At 37.7% G+C, this 23,049-nt stretch overlaps 2 protein-coding genes across 2 annotated transcripts in view; both read right to left on the reverse strand.

Moving 5' to 3' along the window:
- LOC112686337 (zinc finger protein 358-like) overlaps window positions 1-6,659 on the reverse strand; it is a 15,352-nt gene extending 8,693 nt beyond the window's left edge. Inside the window, exon 1 of the mRNA XM_025558560.1 lies at window positions 5,352-6,659. Within this exon, the coding sequence (XP_025414345.1) occupies window positions 5,352-6,268 (917 nt within the window). The 5' untranslated portion in view covers window positions 6,269-6,659. The remainder of the gene's footprint in view (window positions 1-5,351) is intronic.
- A 10,039-nt stretch (window positions 6,660-16,698) lies between these two features.
- On the reverse strand, window positions 16,699-18,686 carry LOC112686336. Its single transcript, XM_025558558.1, has 5 exons — window positions 18,370-18,686; window positions 18,000-18,078; window positions 17,773-17,894; window positions 17,432-17,633; window positions 16,699-16,877 (listed from the first exon to the last, which is right to left on the reverse strand). The coding sequence occupies exons 1-5, from the start codon at window positions 18,436-18,438 to the stop codon at window positions 16,699-16,701; spliced, it is 651 nt and encodes a 216-aa protein (XP_025414343.1). The 5' UTR covers window positions 18,439-18,686.
- Window positions 18,687-23,049: the final 4,363 nt, after the last annotated feature.

Raw genomic sequence — 23,049 nt, forward strand, 5'->3', positions numbered from 1 at the left:
TCTCTCTCTCTCTCTCTCTCTCTCTCTCACTCTCCGCTTGAGCATACCGAGCCCGAGTGCTTACGATCGTAAACGCGGCCACGGCAAACGGTTCGCGCACGCGCTCCGCGAGCCGGTTCGATCGGTGGCCGCGGTCGAGGGGTGGGGCGGTCCATTATCCCAAGCGGAATCACACGTGCTCGTCCGCCGACGTCGGTCGCTTTTTTACGCGCGTGACGAAAACGCGCGTCCGGGGCGATGCGCTGCGTACGGGTGCGCGCCCACGTCAGCGTTGCGTACCGGTGCATAACACGAAATGTAGGCGAGACTGGCGGATGAAAAAAAAAATCGAAATCAAATAAAAAATCGTTGATTAGTGATTGGTATAATTAATTTATCAAAGCGATTTCTAAATCGAGTAAATTTATTTATATGTATTTATTTGTAAATTTATTTACACGTAGTTGAGTTAACGTCTCTCTCTTTAGATTTTGAATTCCGGTGATTAAAAATATAAACGTTTAGTTCTACGTTCGAATTTGTAAATTGATAAAAACAATCGGAGTAATAACCGCAATAACGCAACAGGGGTCAAATGAACGTACGTAAACATACAACTTTATACGGACATCTTAATATTGTTCGGTTTGAAAAAAATATAAGTATAGCAACTTATTTTTACCCGGTTAACAGTTAGTTTTTGTTATTTATACATGTATTACTTATGTAAACGAGAAGAGGAATCTAAAACTATAAACCCAACTTGTATTTGTCTTGATCAACTTAACTTCATGGGTTGAATAAATTAGTTAACTAGCCCAGCCTTGAATGTGTAGGTACTACGCGCACGATTCTCCCTCCATCCGAAATGCCCAAACGGCACTGGCGGTGACAAATTTATTGCGCGCTCGCGCCACACATCCGTTTTTACTGTCTAATAAAAACGCTAACCTAACGACGACGTTAAAACAATTTTACGATAATACTACGCGACGTGCCGTTGTCGTAGTCGTCCTGCGGCGCGTACGATCGCGGGCGCGCGCCCGTCGATTATTTTCCAGCGCGCGGAGACTGGTTTTCGATGTCGGAACGAGGCGTTTTTTTATTTATTTATTTTTTTTTTTATCGTCCGTGTACATACAACAAAATATCTATACTACATAGGCGTATCATAACGTGTACGTGCACAGATAATGCGATTTTAAACGCGATGGTATAATATACCGAGAGCACTCCGTACGCATAAATGCCAAAGCATGTTCCGATACGTGCGGAATCCGTTTCGAAATCGCATTGTAAATGATAATATCATTTAACAGTGATAATATCTACCATAAAATAACTCGTTACGTATGTACGAGAGGGAAAAGAAACATTTCGAAAAAATAATTTCAATACTGTGCACGAACTGGTTTAAAACATTTACCTAGCTGTTTCATTTCGATAATCACTTTTTAGTTAATATTTTACGAACGACCTTTCCGCTGTACTCTTACTGGTGATAATAATAATGTTGATGTATACTAGATAAATACATACTTCCATACATCTATATGAAAAGCGGTGTCGATCGTATTTCAATTTACTCGGAAACGATTCAGATTTATTTAAGGTCAAAGCAAATCAAGGTATTGGCTAAAATTTGATAATTTTTTTTTCGCAATATTTATTTCAAACTTTAGTAACTAAAGCTGAAAATTTCAAACATTTCTGGAAATGCTTTATTTAATTTACATCCAAAACAAGTACTACCTTTCTAAATTTTATAAAATATTGTCATTTTTTATGTCACGAAACAACAAAAAAACGTTTTCCGAAAAATAAAACTATAAAAACTGATCTCTGTGTACACAAATATCTTCTTTTCAATTATTGGAATCAAAATGAACACTCATAATAATTGCAGAAACCCTATTTAATCTGTAATGTGTATTTAAAAACGTCTGGTTAGTAAGTGCATGGGACATTTGGAAGGAAATAAGTTTGACAACGGTTTTTCGAATTTTAAGGGCCCTATTCATCGATTGCTCCGTAGATTCGCTGCGGGGTTATATATATTCGATGAACACGACCGGAGTCATAATATGACGATGCGAAACATCGAAACGAATACGATCGTTTGGCTGACACGCGGCGTACACAACGAACGCAAACGCATGTATGTAAATGTGAATAGTCGACGAAGTTGAATAGAAAATTATAATAATGTATACACATATACCCACGCGATGTAATAATATTTATGGGAATCTCGGACGAGTCGATAATAATAAACGAATTAAAAAACCGTGTACAATTTATGCGACGAGAGCCATAACGAAGCAGCAGTCAAGTTTTTATTTTCGGATTTCGTTTCGAGTGCTTTGCACCGTGCGTTGTGCTAATAAACTATCAACGTCGGGACGACATACGCTCTTCGTGGACTGCAAAACGTGTAAAATAGGCAATTGATGTCACGGTCAGATCCCTTCCGTTATTTTCCTGTGTTGGTCCGGAGTCGTGTCCGTATCACGGTTTGCGTGACGTGTACACCGTGTGATGTGTTCAGAATAGCTTTGATCATCTTCACTCGGAACACTTGAGTTTGACGCTTTGCGTTTTGGAAATTGTAAAGCCGCGTCCATATTAGCGTAACAAAACGACGAACGGTTCGACAAACCGTTCGCCGAACAACTAAAAAATATGTGTAGGTACATGTTCGCGTAGGTTCGCGTATAGCTAAACTTAAAAACCGATTATAAATAATAATAGTTTGATTTTGTATGTTCGTGAAAATGTTCGAAGACGTATACATACCTGTCGTAACATGTTCGCGTAACATCGTTTGATGTTACGTCGAAATACCGACAGCTGACGGATCGCCGATTTGTTCGATAGAATGTTACAAGTTCGCCCGTTTGTTACACACGAATCTTGTTCGCGCGAACACATGTTCGTCGTTTTGTTCGCTAGTGTGGACGTGGCTTTACGATTATTTTCGTGTGTTGTCAATGGGAAAACGATGATGTAGTAACAGCGCGACATTTCTTAGCGTTTACGGGTTTCGCGCGGATACGCTGATGTTTTACACCCGTTCGGCGCACTGGATAATATAGAAAAGTCTCGTTTAAATGTTTTATTTCAATCGCGTTTCGAAAACGGTTCGGGGTCGAACGCGACTCGTAAACCGCATTGTTTTGTTACTACCGAATCGAAACGTTCGTGAGGCGCGCTCGACTTTTTCCGCTTTTTCGTTCGTCCGACTTCGATTCATTCGACTTTCGTTCACATCGCTTTACAACGCACAGCTGCACTTCTCGGTTTCCCGAAAGTGCGTGCGCACGTAACACGATACGCAATTACAATACCAATACTATTTCAAAAGCCGTCGGCCCGAGAGGAACACGACCAGGACGATGAAATCGTGTATCGCGCGAACGATCGTACAGATCCGTCGTGGAACGAGAATCGTCCGGTACAAGTGGCGGCTGTTGTAACCCGATACGCGCGACGGTCGATGTAGGTTTTTAATTTTTTTTTTTTTTTGTTTTTTTTTCGGTACCTGCGACGTATACGTTTCCAACCGCTTTCGGTGAATCCCGTAAATTATTATTTGAGAATTACAACGCGATAACATCTCCGGGCTCGATAACGGACGATGCCAACAGCGCGGACGCACCGCACACAGCCGCAGATGGTCACAAACACGGAATCTCACGCGCGCACGTAATGCATACACCCCGATTTTATTGTTACACCACTCGCGCGGTAACAATCCGGTCCGTCACGTAAGGCGGTCACCGTGTGTTCGGCAACGAAACGACCGCCGGTCGCGTACAACACCAGACGCTAACCGATCGTTTTAGGTACGCGGGATTTAAACGTGTGATCGCACGGCGCGTGGACAACCAAGAACAACAATGCGCGGGAAACGTTAATAGAACACGGAACGCAAACGACCGAATCCCGGAATCGCAAGACGTACACGTAACGTTTTTCACATGGCCCGTATGGAATTCGTTCTTGTATTTAAAATGCGAGGTGGCGGACAGGAAGGGACAGCACAACGGATTTCGATTTCTCTCCTAAATTTTATGAACACGTATCATCTGAAAATCGAGTCGAAAAGTGTGTTCTTGTCTGTTTTAAAATTATATTTCCACACGTTAATCGACAATCTACGTTGAGATTCTCGTTGCTCCCTTTTAACGGAAATGGTGCCTAGTGTCAATTGTAGAGCAGACGGACCTGTCGCAAGTAAACAGTTTTGTTCATGCACGTAAAACATTGCTATTTGTACGTCTGGATAATATCAAGTTTACCGAAAAAAGTCTGACCGTAAAGATTTTAATAAAACAAAAAATATATATATATATTAAGAAATGTTGATCGAGTGGACTGTATTAAAAGATACACGGGGTTCTTAAACAATTTGTTGATCGAATCCATACATCGTTTTTCCCTATTCGGTATCGGCGCGCGTGAGCATAATTAATGTTCCTCGTTCGAAATCCTATTCCGTAGCGGTTTAAACCTTCAAAACGGTCGCGGTACTATCAAAAGCTTGTGTCCGCGACAGGGATAGTATGTTTATACTGAGCATAAATCGCGTCATGCCACGTTTACCCATACACGTTCGGGTACGCGACGGATCATTGTACACACATCGGACGCGTTACAGGTACATAATACGTACAAAACGCACCGCGGGTATATTTTTTTTTCTGCGCGTCACTCGGGTTAAAAGGTTTCTCCGTGCCCTTACGGCTATTATAATACGCGTACGCGTATGTTGTACACATACGAGCAATTAATTAAACGCGGCGTACAACAATGGTCTCCGATTGATTGATATGTACGCGTGCGTACGTGTGTTTACTCATGTCGTAAGCGAGTCCAGTCCAATCAAGTGTCGGCGGCGGCGGCGGCGTATGTGTATGCGTTTATATATATATATATATATTATATACGTTTATGTACATGCAAAGTAGACAACGATTATTCATTTCTTATTATTTTTCCTATTAATTCGTTTTCGTACAACTGCCCTTCAGTACCAATACCCGTTATCGGTACACTCGTCGGTTCATTGGTTTGAAGGGGGTTCGGCGGGTGAGGGAGGGTCGGGTGTAGATAATATTCCGGATCGGTCGGAGCGGGGACGGTGATTTATTCCCGGGAAAGGTCGGAAGGACTCGTTACCGCGTCGGGATTCCGATCACGTGTCGTGTGGTCAGGTAAGGTGCACCGTTCGGGGATCGCCCGTCCCTCGGCCACGCGGCCACACCGTCTCGCCATTGTTCGATCGCGTCGCGGCCAACGGCGAAACGGAATACGAAAACGCGTCGGGTCAGTTAAACGTGTCGCGCGCACAATAGATGCGTTATATTTACCTGTGGTCCCTGAGGTGGTCCTGTCTCCTGAACGCCTTCTTGCAAATGTCGCACGAGTACGGCCGTTCGTCCGTGTGGGTGCGCTCGTGTATGAGCAGGTTGTACGACTTGGTGAAGTGCCTGTTGCAGAACCGGCAGATGAACTGTTTCTTGGGCCTGGGGTTGGGCGCCGCGTTGTCGGGTTGGTGCCGCGCGCTGCACACCGGCTCGTCCGCCGCGGACGGTTCGTCGTCGATGACCGTGGTGGTGGTGGCCGCGACCGTGGCGGCCACGGCGGCGGTCGAGGTTACGGCGGCCGCGGTCAGCGACGCGGACAACCGATTGGCTCGCGGCGACAGGCCGGACAACTCTTTTGCGAAAGCCGGCAGACGACAGCCTCCCCTGCCCGCCGCGGCTGTGACAACGATAGCGGCCGTGGCTTTAGGGTCCCTTGCCGGCGGTAACGGTTTGTGCCGGTCGCGGTCGTCCGTCGGCGACGGGTCGTCGTCATCATCATTGTCGTCGTCGCTCAACACTTGTTGCACGACCACCACTCCACCGCTAGCGGCCGGTTGACGGGGCACGGCGGTCAGCCGTTGCAACGTGATGTACGACTCGAGGGCTTGCAGGTTGAGCGCCGCGGCTACGGGCGAGTCGGGTGGCAGTAAGGCGGCCTGTTGCAGGGACGAAACGAACGTGGTCTGCAGCGAGAGCGCGACGTTCTGCAGGGATCGCTGTAACAACTGTCCCATGGCCATCTCGTCCTTATTATTGTTGCCGATGATGATGTTGTTGTTGTTGTTGTTGTTATTGTTGTTGATGTTGACGGATGGTTGAGGCTGCTGCTGGTGCTGTTGCTGCTGCTGCTGCTGTTGCTGCTGCTGCTGTTGCTGACGGTGGTGGTGAGCCTGCTGCTGCACCGCCGGAGAAGAGTTCATATCGGGGTGGAGGGGCGGGGTTGTGGCCCTGCGGGGTGTGGTGAACGCGGGCGCGCGCGCACACACGTGGGGCGGGGGTTGGGGACGCCCCGGAAACGGCGGACGTGTGTACGAGTCGTGGAATAACGTTACGATTACCTTGTGCGCTTTTCCTCCGGCGGCGTCTCGGCGGTGCGGTCGTCCCGTCCGCGGGGCGTACGGCGACTGTGGTGCTGCTGATAGCGACGGGTGAGCGGCCGCGCCGTCGTCGTTCTCCGCTGTCCCTCCGTGTCTCCGTCGGCCGCACCGGGCGCGCGATACGCAATGTACGTGTCGGACGGTACGTGCAATGTACGCACATACACGCGCTGCAGTGCGGTGCCGCCCGTGTTCGGTGACTGCGCGCGCGACTACCACCACTACCACTACCACCGCCGCCACTACTCCTCTCCCCACCATGCGCACGCACCGGTTGCGCACGCGGATGACGCGGTCGCGCGCGCTCGTGCACGCACGGGCGCGCGCGAGTCGTGTTCGGTTCGTGTTTTCCGTCTTCGTCTTCCTCTTCATCCGATTTTCATTTTTTCTCTCTCTCCCACCCCCTCCGTATTTCTGCGAGCCCGTCCGTCACCCATCCCCCGTCGACGCTGCAGTGACCGCCTACAACCCGCGCCGCGCGCGCGCACGTGAACACTCCGTTCGACGGGAAAAATATCGTTCAACAGAAACGCGTAACGATATCAATTTTTAATCCGTCCAATAAGCGATGAATAATAACTACGATTACGCGATGATGGTATTACAAAATATTCATTGTTTTCCGTCAAACAACCGTGAAAACGTTTGCGATTGTTCGAAGAGTCGAACAATACTTTTGGTACGTGCACGGTTAAGTCGAAATCCACGACGATCGAAATCGAAAACGATGTCTCGAAGTTTTTTTTTCCAAACTTTTTTAGAGCTCCCGAGTGCTGCCGCCAATGTTATTACTACGGATGAGTTTATGATGTAAAATAAATTCCGTAAACGGGAAGAGGTTTTTTTTTTTCTTTTTTAATATAAAAAGACCCTCGTCAGTGTAGGTAATTGGGTATACTACATTTAGGTTTACATTGTTTAGGATTTAAAATAAACAAACGAAAAACAGAAACAGCTTCGCTGAATCATGTCGGATGTACCGCGCATGGGATAGAATGTGTTTGATTTTCGCTTGCGGTTAGTCTCGATGAAATCGACAATGGACCGCGGACGATTGTTCAGTACTTCCGCTATAGGTTCCGGGGGACCGTGGCTCGTTCTAGCGGTAACGGCGATGAAGAGCGACGGAGCTCGTCGACCCTTACGAGTAAACGTAAACGTGTGAACAACAATTTTAAGTGATTTCCACTAGGTGGCACTCCAATAAAATTGTCCACCATCGTAGTTCGTGGACGTGGTGTTCTACGGCAGAGTAACATACAGGTTAACTCCTGTCAGCCCTGATCGTTATGAGAATGTGTTGGTTAGTGCCACGTACTTTGTATGTTAAAATATGCTCCGGAACGCACTCCATCCTTCGTGCTGTTATCGTTGATAACAGTACGGACGGAATGTGTTCGCAACGCGCTCGCACCGGATCGCCGTCCGGACGCCCGCGAAAAGGACACGGCTCGCGAGCGACACGGACCGTCCCGTGCGCCCCCCCCCCCCCGGTCCAAGTCGTGCGCGCACCCCCGCGGGTCACCTGTTGAATCGGCCGCGCGCGAACCGTGCGAACCTCGCCGACGGACGGGCCGAGCACCCGGGGGCCGCGATCACGGACGCGTTCGTTCTCACGGTTCCCTCGTGTTCGCGCGCCTCCGAGTGTTCCGGGTTCGCGCAGTTCGACCGCCGGTCAGACCGCGCGAGATCGGTGCGACGAGTCCGCCGGAGAAACGAGAGCGGTCCGACCGTTTGTTGTTGTTATTATTATTTTATTATTTTTTTTTTTTTTCACGGATTAATACGTGCTCTTTTAATTTCACGAACGACGTGTGTCCGCTGAAGATCGAAGATCGAATCCTCCCGACAAAATGTCGCGGTTTTGAATGCGCCTACGATCGACAATGCCGTTTTTGAAACAATAGCCGTTCAAAGATGAGATTACAGTACGGTCTTATATGTTATGATCTCGTAGAAATCAAAACTAATCATCGCATATCGTACAACGCCCACGTGTTATGCGTTACGACAGCCGCTATACGTTTAATGATAAACTGATATTTTATCATTGAAATACGAGCAAAAACTGAATTCATACGAAAAATGAATTTTATACGTTAACGCCGTATGGGAAACGGTGTTTTCGGATACATTGTGTTTAAAATATTAAATTAATAAAATTAATTTATATTGGACGAAGTTATGTTAAATTTTATTTCGATGAGATTAGTGTTCTGTACAGAAATTGTCGTACGGTTACAGAAAAAATTATCTGTTAGTTAAAAATAGTTATAAGTATTCAAAGAAATAATACCCGAAGTCATTTCATATTGAAAATCATTGAAATTAAATATGTAATTCAAAATTATTAATTTTTTAGATTCCGATTGGAATGAGAAATGTATCGGTGTTACCATGTGTTGTTTTTATTATGTCTATGTACACACGAATTCAACCAAAACGATTATCATCATGAAATTTTCCATAAAAAATGTAGAAATGTGGTCTAATTGGTACTTTGAGAAGGATAATTTTACGAATTTCTTTTGGTTTCCCGACTTTTTCCCTATTGTTGAGATAGTTTTATTCATAATTGCAAAAATCAAACGAATACTTATAAAAATACACCAAACCGGTTTTTGGTAAATCAAATTTTTGTTATTATTCTTAGTTAAAAAATAATAGTCCTAGATTCATGAAATTTTCATTGAATGCTTAAATCACTGTTTGTTAAGATATAATTTTTCATTTTTTCTAAGCTTATTTTGATAATGTCGATAAAATAATTTAAGTTTGACAAAGAGTCTTAACAATTTAATACAAAGTTTCATTTATAAATGTATCGCCATTGATTATAATTACTATACTAATAGTATTTATAATCACTGGTATGACTGATCAAAAAAATAAAATTGAGCTTAATATAAAAAAATAAAAAAAAATACTAGCGTTTAAATTTTAAATTTTTACATAACTATGAAATTCGCTAAATGTTTGTAATTAAAAACTTATTAAATTTTTTATTTAAGCTTCAAAATTGTTGGAGGGAAATAGCACATTGATTTCAATACTGAAATACCAATTCAGCAATACCGTACACCCATCTGTGTATTCCTGTATCCGATCGTAGAGTTTCTTCACTCGACCTAGTGTTCTGCTTTTTTTTTTTTTCTCGATTTTAAAATAATTTTATTATGTATTGCTTTTCATGACGATTATTGTTAGATTAATCTTGAATAGCTAAAAGCGAACCGCTGTCTGCTAATAGTGGTGATCTTCTGATCTAGAAAAGCATTGCAACCATCCGAAATAATTATATTCGTTCTTTAACAATCGTGCCTAGTGTCGCATACAATTATTTTGGTGGTCCAGTTCCGTTCAGTCATAGTTGTTGTCTAATAAAACGACAGTATTGTTGATATTACGCATTTTAATTGCTCGCACCGAGTTCGAGAAAACGAAACGTAATAACAACAATAATGAACCAACAATTTCATAGACAACCACGGCGATGATACTAGCGAAAAAAAAAAAATAACAAAATAAATAATTACAAACACACAAAACAATAGTACGGCGGTTACGTTTTCACGGCCGTTTCGCTGCCCTTCGCCTACCCTCCGACCGTTCGACGGGCACACGTATTCCGTCCGCTCTCGGTAATTGCCGGTTACAGCGGAATTCCGACGCCCGTTCCCATAACGTACCCAGGGATCGTCATCGTCTCGGACCCGAATCGACCGTGGTTATTACGTGTACCGCCACTCCGTGTACGAATCCGTATGCAGACGAGTGCGCTGCCGTTTATAATACGGAATATCCGACAGGTGGTATTCTTTTCGTCCCGTCGCAGTAAGCCCTCCGGTGGGGGTCTCCGATGAGATATGTTCGATTAATTTTGGCATATCACGCTATACGCGTAGTTTAGTATTATAGGTACACGGGCGCACGAAGCGTTTTAAACATTGGTATAAACGATAAACGTTTAGGTACGTATGTGGCATTATGTTGCTGCGGTACACGTATACATGCGCGTGCGTCCCGCGGAAGACCCGAATTCATTGTGGTCAACGCGCCCTCCGCGCACCGTCGACATAACGAAACGCGTTTACAGCACGACCAAGTATTATTATTGTTATTATTAAAACAAAAAGAATTATTGGGAGTCGTACCGTATAATTATATACGGTTAACGCGCGCGCGTTTACGGATCAAATCGTTTATTTACCGTTATCGAGCCGCGGATAGTGATCGCGAGATCTATACCTGCACATGGTTCACTACCATATTGCCGCAGTGTTCGATTCCGGATCTTGTGACGCGTACACATAACGAGTACAATTACGATTTCCGATTACAATAAGCAATTCGTTCACGGGTCCTCGTACGTACGTAGGGATCACTTTTCGTTACATAACGTTCGGGGTACGTATTTCTATTTTCGTCATAAGACCATAACATCCGCGCGAACTACGAGTACGTTTATTAATCAATTTTGTGACAATCGTGAACGTAAACTTCTAAAAAAACATCATTAAACTGTGAGAGAAATTCAAAAACATCACTGTTAGTTTTTGTTAAAACCGATGTTTACCTTATTTTGGATTTAGTGTAAGCGACTTTTCATTATCCGTAATCGATTTATATGGGGTTTTTTATTTTACTGTTTAATGTTACGAACATTTTCAAACATATTGTTTATTACCAATTGTCATACAAGTATTTATTTTCAGTTTGATTGTTTGAAAGCTGCAACACAGCTTGTTAAATAATTAATATGTATAGTGAGAATAACCACATTGATTAATTGCCTTCAATTATGAATGAGCCAATAAAAACGCCTTCTCAAACGATGTTACAACATATTATACCAATTAAGTTATTCGAATAATACCTTAAGGTTTTACAACTTTATATATATATGTTTGTAAACATTTTACACTATATATATCTAAGGATCGGACAAAGTCATTACATATATACTGATAACATCAACTATTTAATGGTAATATGCTATATAAAGGAGTTAAAATTTCAATTGCGTCATTTTGAATATAAAATTAACGTTGTTATTAAAAGAAACCGAAGATATACCTCCTTCGAAGTACTTTTAATACCTTATAAATATATACGAGTATGCGATTACAAATTCACTTAATTACACTATGAACATTATCATACTTAATTGTTATCTATATATATATTAACAATACAATACTAAATTTGGTAAAAACTAAATATTATGTGTTTCAAAGAATAAAAAAATAAATACGTACTGAATGAGTACACATATCGTTTTACACACGTTAAGTAAAAATTAAAAGAGATTTTCTAAATTTTTTAAATTATAGGTACCTATCTAAAACGACGCAGCTAATTTTTCAGTTAATTATAACTATGGTCATGCGTATAAGTATACATAAATTATTTGTATTTTTATTTGTTTAAGTCGAATTGAACATTTTTATAATCATGTATGTTTGAGCTCGTGTATTGTATAATTTATCATTTTTTTCACTCGGTTGAAAATTGTAGATTTCGGTTTATTATATGCATAATAATTAGTTACCATTAAACGGAGGGGATAAAATCTAAACTTTGATACTACGTTTGTTAAACGTCAACAGTTTTAAGCTATACTCAATCGAAAACATTTGAATTAAAAAATAATTAAAAAATAGCGAAACAATTAAACGTGAATATAAAAATCGCGAATTGATAATAGCGAATTCTAAAATAAGCGATCGTGCATAATAGCGAAACTGCAATTTTTGTATAATTTCTATTTTGAATATTATACTTTTTAATATAGTACTTGGATTCTTTAGCAGGAAGCCACCCTATTATATGGAAATTTATCGATATAATAAAAAAATTCAAAATTTAGAAGAATTAAAACGAGATCAGTATAACGCAATAGAACAACCAGTGATAAAAAAAAATACAAAGACTGTGTTAAAAGACTTCATTCGTTAATTACAAATTATAATACTAATGATTGGAGCTCGGATGTTTATGACTTGGCATAATATTTTCGCGCAACCAGAATTATACTCTAATATGATATAAATTCGATTCATGAAATCTCGATTACAAATATGTAAATTTATTTTGCACACATATTAGCTATTTTTTAGCATATATTTGTTGGAAAAATAGGTATATTTAATACATTTTATGACATATAATTGTATATTTTGACATTTTATAATGCATATTTTTATGAAATTTTGGTCATTAACATCCGAGCTCTACTAATGATAATAAAACATTTTGTAAATGATATAGTTTATAGTTTTTCACTAAATGCCAATTGTTTTTTCAAAATTATTATCACTAAACCGTATATTTAGGCTCTTTTTTTTTAAAATTCGCGCCATTGTTGAGGTTATTTTTTCGCTATTTTGGCCGGAACACCGGATACTCGCAAGTCTCCGCGCCCCTAAGGTTTTCGACCATATTATTGCCGAGCGCAGTACGGCTTTTAAGAAAACAGCGTTATGAATCGTTTCATCGGGTTACGTCGTCGTCCTCCGGTCGACCTTTACACGACGACCGGCCGGCGGCGGTTCGTTTTATGTGCACCGTAGTAATATTAACTTCATACGAGTGCCAACACATCTTACTCCTCGGACCACGCACCGTTTCATTCGGTCTCTCCGGTCGGCAAAACCGATCGGATCTACGGGATGGTTACAATACGGCGCGAACGGATCGTCCGGTACAATCGCGTACCTGTGCACACACACCGGCGCGCGCCGAGAGCCGATCCGCCGACCGCTACGATTTATTTACGGTGACGTCCGCGCGCGCGATGCTCTTTTTTTTTTTTCCTTTCCACTCGGGAATATCTCACTCGGCGGTGCAATGCGCACCGCACGGGCCGGCCGTCGGGTAAATTATTCATCGAGACGTGCGCAAAATTAATGGGTCCAACGTTGTCGCGGCTCGAAAACGACCGGGTACAATATGGTGCGTGTACACCGCAGTCGTCCGTATACACCCTATTGTGATAACGAAACGGTTCGTGCCGGGACGTGTTGCGGCGGAGTTTTCAACGCGAAAAAGTAGAAATTCCCTCCGCGGCTCGTTTTCGCATACCGATCTCCGAATGATATACGGCCGCAACGCGTAATCCCATAAACAGATCTCGAATAATGTGATTTAGTCATTGCGTTTCGCCGGCGGGAGATAAATGTTTTCATATTTTTTCGTTCCGCAAAATTATCGACCGGTGGTTTGTTTCGGTTTCCACCGACAAACCGATCGAATGTTTATCGTTGATTTTCTGGCCTGTTGCACGCGTGCGATTTTCGTGCAAATGCGTTTTCTTAACGTGTAAAAACGTTAAAACACGATTTCGATTTATTGACGATTCTCGTTACACCGATATTTCGGTACCTATTTCAGTATCGGATTGTAGCACGGAACAAACAACTTAAAATTCACGATCTGTGAATCTAATTTTAATTGGCCTCAAAATGATTTACGTACCTGGAAACGTTCTGCGTTACTACCAAACAAAACAATTCATTTTGACTTTCTTACGATTGGGTTGTAATTGAACGTAGCTCGTTACTGACTTCGGATTCACTTCGTCTTAGCGTTACATAGATCATCTTGGTTGATTAGATATTTTTAATTTAATATTTTTGATACTACCGGTTTTTTTTACAATTTTACGTTATTTATATTATCTCACCAATATTTATAAGTTTATTTATGAATATCTAAACAAGATTATTTGAAAGTAAACATAAATAGTTTTTTAATAAATATTTTAACAGTTTTTTTTTTCAGTTTGACTAAAATCGTTTATCTACACTGTCGTCTAACTGCAGCGGATATGAAGCATATTTTTGGGTGTTTCGGTGTGAAAATAATTTTCATACGTTCAACTCCTGGATTTTCAGAATTTCAAATAAATCTCAAGGGAGGGAATGTCTAAGATGTGATGGTCTTGGCCGCGCGGATACGAAGAAAAATTTAATAGACTGTTCTATAAAACATGTAATAGTCGTGCGGCATAGAAAAAAGAGGAAGAACATGGTATAGATAAAATAAAAATCGTATTAACCGACTGGTACGAATAAAGAGAAAGCACTGCGCGCCTACAACGCGTGATGTCCTGCAGTGGAAAAACACGACGGTCATTCGGCTCGCGCGTGCGTGCTCATTTCGTTATGAGCATCTACTCCAGCACTTTTCTTCACATAATGACTTATTGCGATCATTAAAATAACTTAAAAATTACGGCGGGGCTTTTTTCGTGTAAACTACTCCAGAAAAATATACAGTTTTGGGCCACGATTTATTGACTTCCAATCCCGGATGACCGTAAACCGGTTTCGTTCTTCGTCAACGGTCCGCCGATACGGGTACAGCCAATAGTTTTTAAACTCTTCTCTTGTATTTTTTTCAAGAAATTTAAAATCTATGACGCGCGAGTGTTACGTAACCGTTCAATTTTCTGGATTATTTTACTCTCAATCCAATCAAACATTCATTGTATAAGACTCGAAACTGTGATAAATGTCCATAAGACTGTACGCATGGGACGTACATATGTGTCTAACTAATGGTAATCACCACATCACGTTGAAAATTTTTTTTTGACAAAACGAGACAGGGTGAGTTATCTTTCACACGTTATCAAAGAATAAAGTTTTATATTACAATCTGCACCTATTTAAAATGTGTACTTCTTACAGGTGTAAATAATTTTCTCAACGATTTCCGAAATTCTTCTCGAGGATTCGATGAATTTTATTATTACCATATCTTACTTCAATTAGCAAACCATAAAAACTTTGTAATTATTCAATAATTTGAATTTTTTTAACTTATTGTAATTCAAACTGATTTTTTGAAAACAAACATTATCTGAACGAGAAATATAAAAATTTGACAAATATTAAAAGTAAGAAACGAAATTCTGCATTTATTGTGTTAGTAATAGGTACGTTTAAAATTAATTTAATCAGATACTCTTATAATATCGAAAAAATGTAGAATTTTATCTACTCATATTACTTGTAGTAGTCAAAAATGAGCGAAATTGGTCTATTGAAATGCAATCTATATCAAAAACGATTCATCATTTAATTCAATCATTAGTATTAATTTGTATAATCCAGGGGATTTTGTTGAAATAACAACTAAGGCTTAAACATGACCAGAAACAAACTGGTCCACCGTGCACGGAAAAAAATATTTAGTTAAGTCAACCGAAATTATATTTATTTCAACTAAAAAAAATAGTTGCCTGGGGGACAGCTATAAAATTAGCTCAAGTTACTAATATGATTTAGTTGAACAATTATAGTTGAAGTAGCAATATGTATTATAGTTGAATTTCAAAACTACAAAATAATATTTATTTCGACTAAAATAAATAGTTAAACCTGTTATCATACTTAGTAGGGCCAACTAAAATTGAAGTAGCTATTATTAAATATTTGCTTATGTTGACTATTATTTATTTGAATGATAGGAATATCTACTATTTTTTTTTATATACCAACTAAAATTATAGTTACTTTTTTAGGAAATTTATATTTGTTACAGCTATAATATATAGTAACAATTACTATATTTTATTGGCAGCCTCCCCCACCACCAAAATGTATTTTGAATGTTATTAACTATAAAAGCATTTATATATAAATATAAAAAAATATGTAGTTAAGTCAACTGAATATATATATTTTTTTTTCAACCATAAAAAATAGTTGTCTGGGGGACCTATAAAATTAGCTATATATATTTGTATTGGAACAATGTAACTTTGTCTTAAACAACATAAAATATTATCTGATTGTGCAAATTATATGAATTAAATAAATATAAAATATACATAATAAATAAAGACCTTTTACTTGCAGTAATTATTTCCATAAAACAAATTAAAATTTTGGTTTGCTTTATTACCATTACACTAATAATAATAAAAAAAAACTTATATTATAGATATATAGATAGATGTTAATATATATAATACAAACAAAAGTTAAACATTGCACGCTTGCTTTATTGCCATAATAGCACAAATAATAATGTTAATAAGTAACATATTTTATATAAATATTATAATAGATACATATGTAGATATAATAGATTAATACACAGATATATGTAATATAAACAAAAGTAAAACATTGACTTGCTTTATTGTCATTACACAAATAATAAAAAAAAACATATACAATGTAGATCTATATAATATATATATAGATATAAAAATAATAACTATATAATATATAAAAAATAACTTATAAAGGGATAAAAATTAAATCTGAGCCAGATACACGGACTTCGTGTGACCTCTGATGTAATTGTTCCAAATTAATGCAAATATATTTTGGGATAGGGGTAACATTAAATGCCTGATAATGTTCATTAAAATAATTTGTTTTAAATAGTTGGCATATTGCAAATGATAGGTTGACATCTGTAATAAAAATATGTTTTATTAATCCAAACGATGGTAACATATCTTCAATTTCGCAAGCATTTATCACTATACACATATTATTACAATTAAATAGAATATTTTTTATTTTTACCCAAGAAACAAACATTATATTATCATTAGAGAAATCAAAATTATTAGTTATAAAATTAATAATTTTAATTATTAATTTTATTATAGAACTGCAATGTTAACACATTAATCTTTAAAATCCGTCCAACTTAATTTAATAGGTAAAATATCTATAAGTTATGATTTTTTTTTAATAATTTAAATTTTATTTTTTTAAATATATTAAAAAAATGTATATAAAGTTAAAATTTTGAAAGAAAAAAATAAGATTTATTATTTGTATGAATGAGCAAATTAAAATAATATGAATAGGTACCTAATTTTAAGCCATTTATGAAAAAATCTTGTACTAGTATCAAAATAACAATAGGTTAATAACTTATGATATATACGTTATAATAATTTGTAATTTAGAAATTAGGTAGTTATTTAAATATCAAAATGTATGAAATATATTTTACCTGAAGAATATTCATTATTTTTTTTAGCAATACTAGTGTTCGAAGACCGTAATACAATTTCATTTAATAAAATTTCCTCCTCAACATGATTGTTGTCAATGGGTAATAATGTATTATCAATATCCGTTACTTCAAATTCCAAACTGTCCCAATCAATTGCAGGGTGTTTTGGTTGTAATTCAATGTTTTTAACAGCTAAATTCTACAATGTTAGAAGGGTTGTATAAGAAAATAAATATACATTACATTATTTCCCAAAAATAAATTTATCAGATAAACCAAAAACATTTCTCCCTTTTTTTTGATTATATAAAATGAAAAAATTCTTTAGGAGTTCATACTTTAAGATTTTTTAATTCTCCAAGATTTTTTAAAAATACTGATCGTTGACCAATCTTAGGAAACAATTGTGTGACCATGGTTTCAGTTAAGTTTAACAATGCCATTTCATTTATTTCTTCATCTAAATAAAATATAGGTAGGTACAATTTATTATTTGAATATAGGTATTAGAATAATGTTTCTTTGTATGTCTAATTTAAATTAAGCTTTTAATTATGGAAGATACCTTTAAAAACTTTAATGATTTCTGATGAGAATCCCCATTCTTTCAATTTTGACTCAGTATATATATCCATAGTATAACACTAAAAATACACAAATTCTATAAAAAAAGTGAATACTTTTAAATTTTATTAGAGGGTAAATTATATTTATTTTTTTTTCATTTTAATAGATTTGTAGGTAGTTACATAAAAGAGAATATTATTTATAAACAATTAATAAAATCATGACTGACTTTCAAAAGCAGCGCAATAACGCATATTTTAGAGTTTTTAAGTGCATATTTAAGAGCTAAAAAGTAACATTTTTTGTGCTACAACTTCCGAGCCCTGGTAATAACTAATGGGTAGGTATAGTAAAACAAATAAACTTACCTTATAAGGCTCAAGCAGAAATTGACAAAATTTATTGGTGCGAATAAAATAAAACGCGAGACACAACATTAGCACATTACAATGGTAAAATAGTAAGATACACAACGAAATTTAATATTTTTATATGTATTGGTAGACACAATATGGTTAATAGCGCCGTAAAGATCACGATAATCGGAATGCCATCAATGTAGCTACTAGCGGGAGGAAGAGAGGCCTTATACGATAACGGAAACATTGGTAAATCCCGAAGTTTCCTAAAATAAACAGTAGTTCTGTTATAATTATAGTTGAAATCACTAATATTTATAGTAAATACAACCACACCGTTTTTATATTAAATCTTAGCCGAGGTAATAAGTAACTGTAACTAAATAATAGAAATTGTACCTATAATTTTTCAACTATGATACTTTAGTAATATTTGCTAAATATAATTAGTAACAATAACTGAAATATAGTGTAACCACCTATAATTTTAATAGCTATAATTTTATAGTAATTTTTTTTTTCCGTGTGCATTATTTAAATCATAAGATTATTACATTTTCATTAACTGTCTCAATTAAATATCATCTGATTTGCAAAATGATTGTTTTAACACCTACTTAAAATAGATACGAATATTTGCCTTTTCTGATTCTTCTGTTCGACTTCAAAATAATAATTAAAAATAGTATAACATACAATATGTTCGTCAATGTTTTCAGAAACATCATCACTTTTAAGATAAAAATTATAGCTTTTCCATACGAATATAATTATTATTGTAATTTTTTTTTCCCATAAAAACCATTTAGTACGCGAAATATTTAAAATAAACTATGATCATGATCTCGAAAAATAATGTAAGACGTAAATTATTTTCTCTAGATTGGAATTTTGTTTGGAAAACCATTTGTTAAAGTTATAACAATTAAATTAGATGTTATTGTCATCAATCACTACGTCGTATTCAATGATATTCGTCACTTGTGTGTGGTCTTGACGATAAAAATATTTTATAGAATCCTGTAGATTTCATAGAATTACGAGTATTATCGAACCAGATTTCTTAAAACTCCCGAATAAATCGGTGAATATGGATACGTGTGAAAAAAGGTGTAGAACGCGGTACAAAGGTTTCTACCGTCGCTCGGGGTGGTTTTCTTTCGCCCAAGTGTCAAGTGGTGGTTTTCGTTTTTCGTTGTTCGTTGCACTGCACTGCAGCGTTGTACGGTTATGATCCACCACGGTCGCACGCACGCGGGTATATGCGCGCTGGTGAATGGTTGTGATCTATGCCGCCCCACAATCGATATCGGAATTCATTGTGGTATCGGTTTTCGGTTCATCTATTTGACGTATTGACGCCGGATCAACATTTGTGTTTTTTTTTTTGTTCCTTTTCTTTTCGTAGGGCTAACACCGTTGTTTATTTAGCTTAATACGGTGTGTCCCACGAACGTTGTACGTAGCGGTTGAAAAGCCGAACGGGATAATGGAATCTCCATTACATAATGTATTACCCGTACACATCATTATTTGAACAAGTAAAACCCTCGTGCGGAGCATTTGGTAGATACTACGCGTGCGCGCGTTGGATGTGCCTATTGTATTTTGTTGCATTTTTTTCCCCATTATTTAACCGTCTTAATCCCGCCGCGCGCAATACGATTTGTTTTTATCTCGTTTCACGGTATCGTGTAGTACTACTAATAATCGTCGGCCGTAATGTTATTAATCGCTTTGTTCGAGAAAGCGACGTAAGTACCTGCTGCACTTAGCGCTATATAATTTTTTCTACATCGTTAGTGGATGGTTTTTTCAATGGATTTTTATTTTTTATTTTGTCCGTGGCTTACTTCGGACGATTGTTGTGCTCGTGTTGCGCACGCGTGCTCGAGCTATAGCGATTCATTAGAGCGGACGGCTAATTACACGTGCAGCGAATCCGTCGAAGGATACTTGTACGTTTCGCGGCGAACATCCATCATCCACCGTTGTTTGTTTTCCGCGTTGGTGGCTCTTAATCGAAAACGTTATCGTGCAAACGGTGTCATTCATTACATTGGAATTGTCTACGAGCAATCATTACAAGGCGCCGAACAACGCGAATTGTTCACACGATAAACGCGTCCCTCCGCGCCTCGATCGATGTAAACGATCCCACTGCGACTGTCCTACCGTTCTACCCGCAAGAATCACTGCGTCTTAGGACGTGCGCGATCCCGTCTCTTCAGACGTACCCGAATCTAATCGTATACGCAATACCGATCGTAATTGTTGCTCCGGTCGCTCAATATTGATCGCGATTATCGACCTTGCGCGTAACCTTCACATTTGCGTTACATAACGTGCACTTTTATTGTTTATTCCTGAATTGTGTTCGATAAGGTTAACAAGCGTCACGCTATTAGTACAGAGAGAAATTAACCCGTTATAGAAAAAAAATATAATGCAAATAAAAACGAATTATTGTGAAACAAATTTCTATAAAGACTAAACGTATTAACTGAATGTTAAATCGAATTTCCTGGACGGTTTTCGATCTTGAGAAAACGCACGTCGATTAAGTAAAATATGTACTGTACTCATCAAGTATCGAATTACATATCCGTGTCAGGTACAAGCAAAAACTAGTGAACTCGATCGCATTTTGGTCAGATAAGTCGACTAACTCGTTATGTATGTTAGAGTAAGCGCGCCATGCATCGAACATCAAGTCGTCCGTTTCCGGGGAGGTGATTAATGAAACGGTTGTTTTGAAAAATGGTTATGATTGAAATTATCCCGTAACGTACGTAAATCTCGCGGCCGCGGTGGCTACTAGTCGTAGAATCGACTTACAGTAGGAGTGGTCCACGTCAAAATAATATTGTAATCTTTATTATCCGTTGTCAACACCCCATTCGATTAACATTTGTTTCAGTTCGTCCATCCTTCGGTGCACCGTGTGTGTCCTACCCGTACATAAATATTATACAACATTGAGTACAGTCAACGGACAGCTGTAGTAGGTACATATATATAGGTCCGCATGGATCCTTCTTAGTCCTGTAATGTCATGAATAGAATCTTAACGTGTGAAGATGATCGGCCGACATTAAACAAAAAAAAAAAAATCAATATCATAAAAAAAAATTTTATATATATAAATATAAAAATTACAATATTTAATATTCTCCGTTTGATTTTGATAATCGCTTTACAGACCAGTTCCGTTACATTAGCACCACCATATTCAAAATTTGAAAAAAAAAAATATACCAACGATTGTTATTTCATTTGTACACATTTGTAATCCTGGTATAAACATTTGTACACCTCCCCAAATGGCCCAAAAAACCAAATTTCCGCGGTGGTGCTAATGTAACGTTACATTACATTTACAGACTGAATAAATTTTATTATTTTCCATGTAAATTTGAGTGTGTCAGTTTCTATTTTTCAATCACGTACGCTTACGCTAATTATGATCGCATATCATTTTTTTTTTTTTTTTGATCATTAAATACATCGACAACTAGGCCATTAGTATAGGAATTTTGTGTTTGGTTACATTGTTAGTATTTACATTTTTCAATTAAATTAATTTATACAATTCTGTTTTTTTAAGTATAGAATAATTTTGTTTACATCCTGTGGGTTTGGTCCAAGTGCTTGACAGATTTGGAATTGATTGCGATATTGTTTATATTTGTGACATTCGGTGATGATGTGGTTGACAGTCAAAAGAACGCTAAATGAGTCACACACAGTGGAGGTTCATCTTTACTCATCAATTAGCTATGCGTTAGGTGTGTGTGTGTCCAATTCGGAGGTGGTTTATTAAGATATCTTTTTTTCTATTGAGTTTGGGATTTTTCCATGGGTTGATATTATTTTTTATTTTATTAAGTTTGGTGTTGATTTTTTACCAGTAAGAGTGCCATTTATTATATATATGTGAGTTAATTTCGATCTTTGCGTCTGCGAATGTGATGGCATTTATGGTTATATAATATTTTGATGGTAAAATACAAATTCGAAAATTACTTAAAAAAATATATATATGTCCATATGTACCGGATGGATTTACAATTAACGCGTGTTGAACAAACTATTTTACAGTTATTTTGAAGATAAAATCGATGTAAAATAACATAAAAACTAACCACGAAAATCACATTAGATCTTATAATATTCTCAGATAATAAGTATAACGCACTATACAATATAAATGTTAATACGTCAAGTAGGATAGTTCGACTAGAGCATTTTTATCAAATTTACGACTCTTTATTAGAAACCCGTCGTGTACCGTCATTGACGTATTATTTTACTTTGGAGCGTTACTGTAATCGTTTGATAAATGTCGATGTTAAATGATTTTGTTAATGTAGCCAAGCATATAATAAATACATAACACGTGCGTGTTTAAAACCTATACATAGTTTGTTAAAAATAATGTACAACTACTGAAGTTTGTCGTGCCATAACGTCACCGCGAAGTACAGATTTCCATCGCAGCGTTTTTATTTAGTATTTTCACATATCTTTATTATAATATGTTCGCTAAGCGGTTATTTCTATTTTTTTCCGGACGATTCGGATATGCTTGTAAAACTGTTGGAATAATTTTTACCTATAACTCATTAGGTTGAAACTTGTATAGTTATACCTAGACATCGCCTAACAATGGTGACTTGGATGTTGGCG

Source organism: Sipha flava, unplaced genomic scaffold (genome assembly GCF_003268045.1).
Source record: "Sipha flava isolate LNK unplaced genomic scaffold, YSA_version1 305_pilon_pilon, whole genome shotgun sequence".
Classification (NCBI taxonomy): Eukaryota; Metazoa; Arthropoda; class Insecta; order Hemiptera; family Aphididae; genus Sipha; species Sipha flava.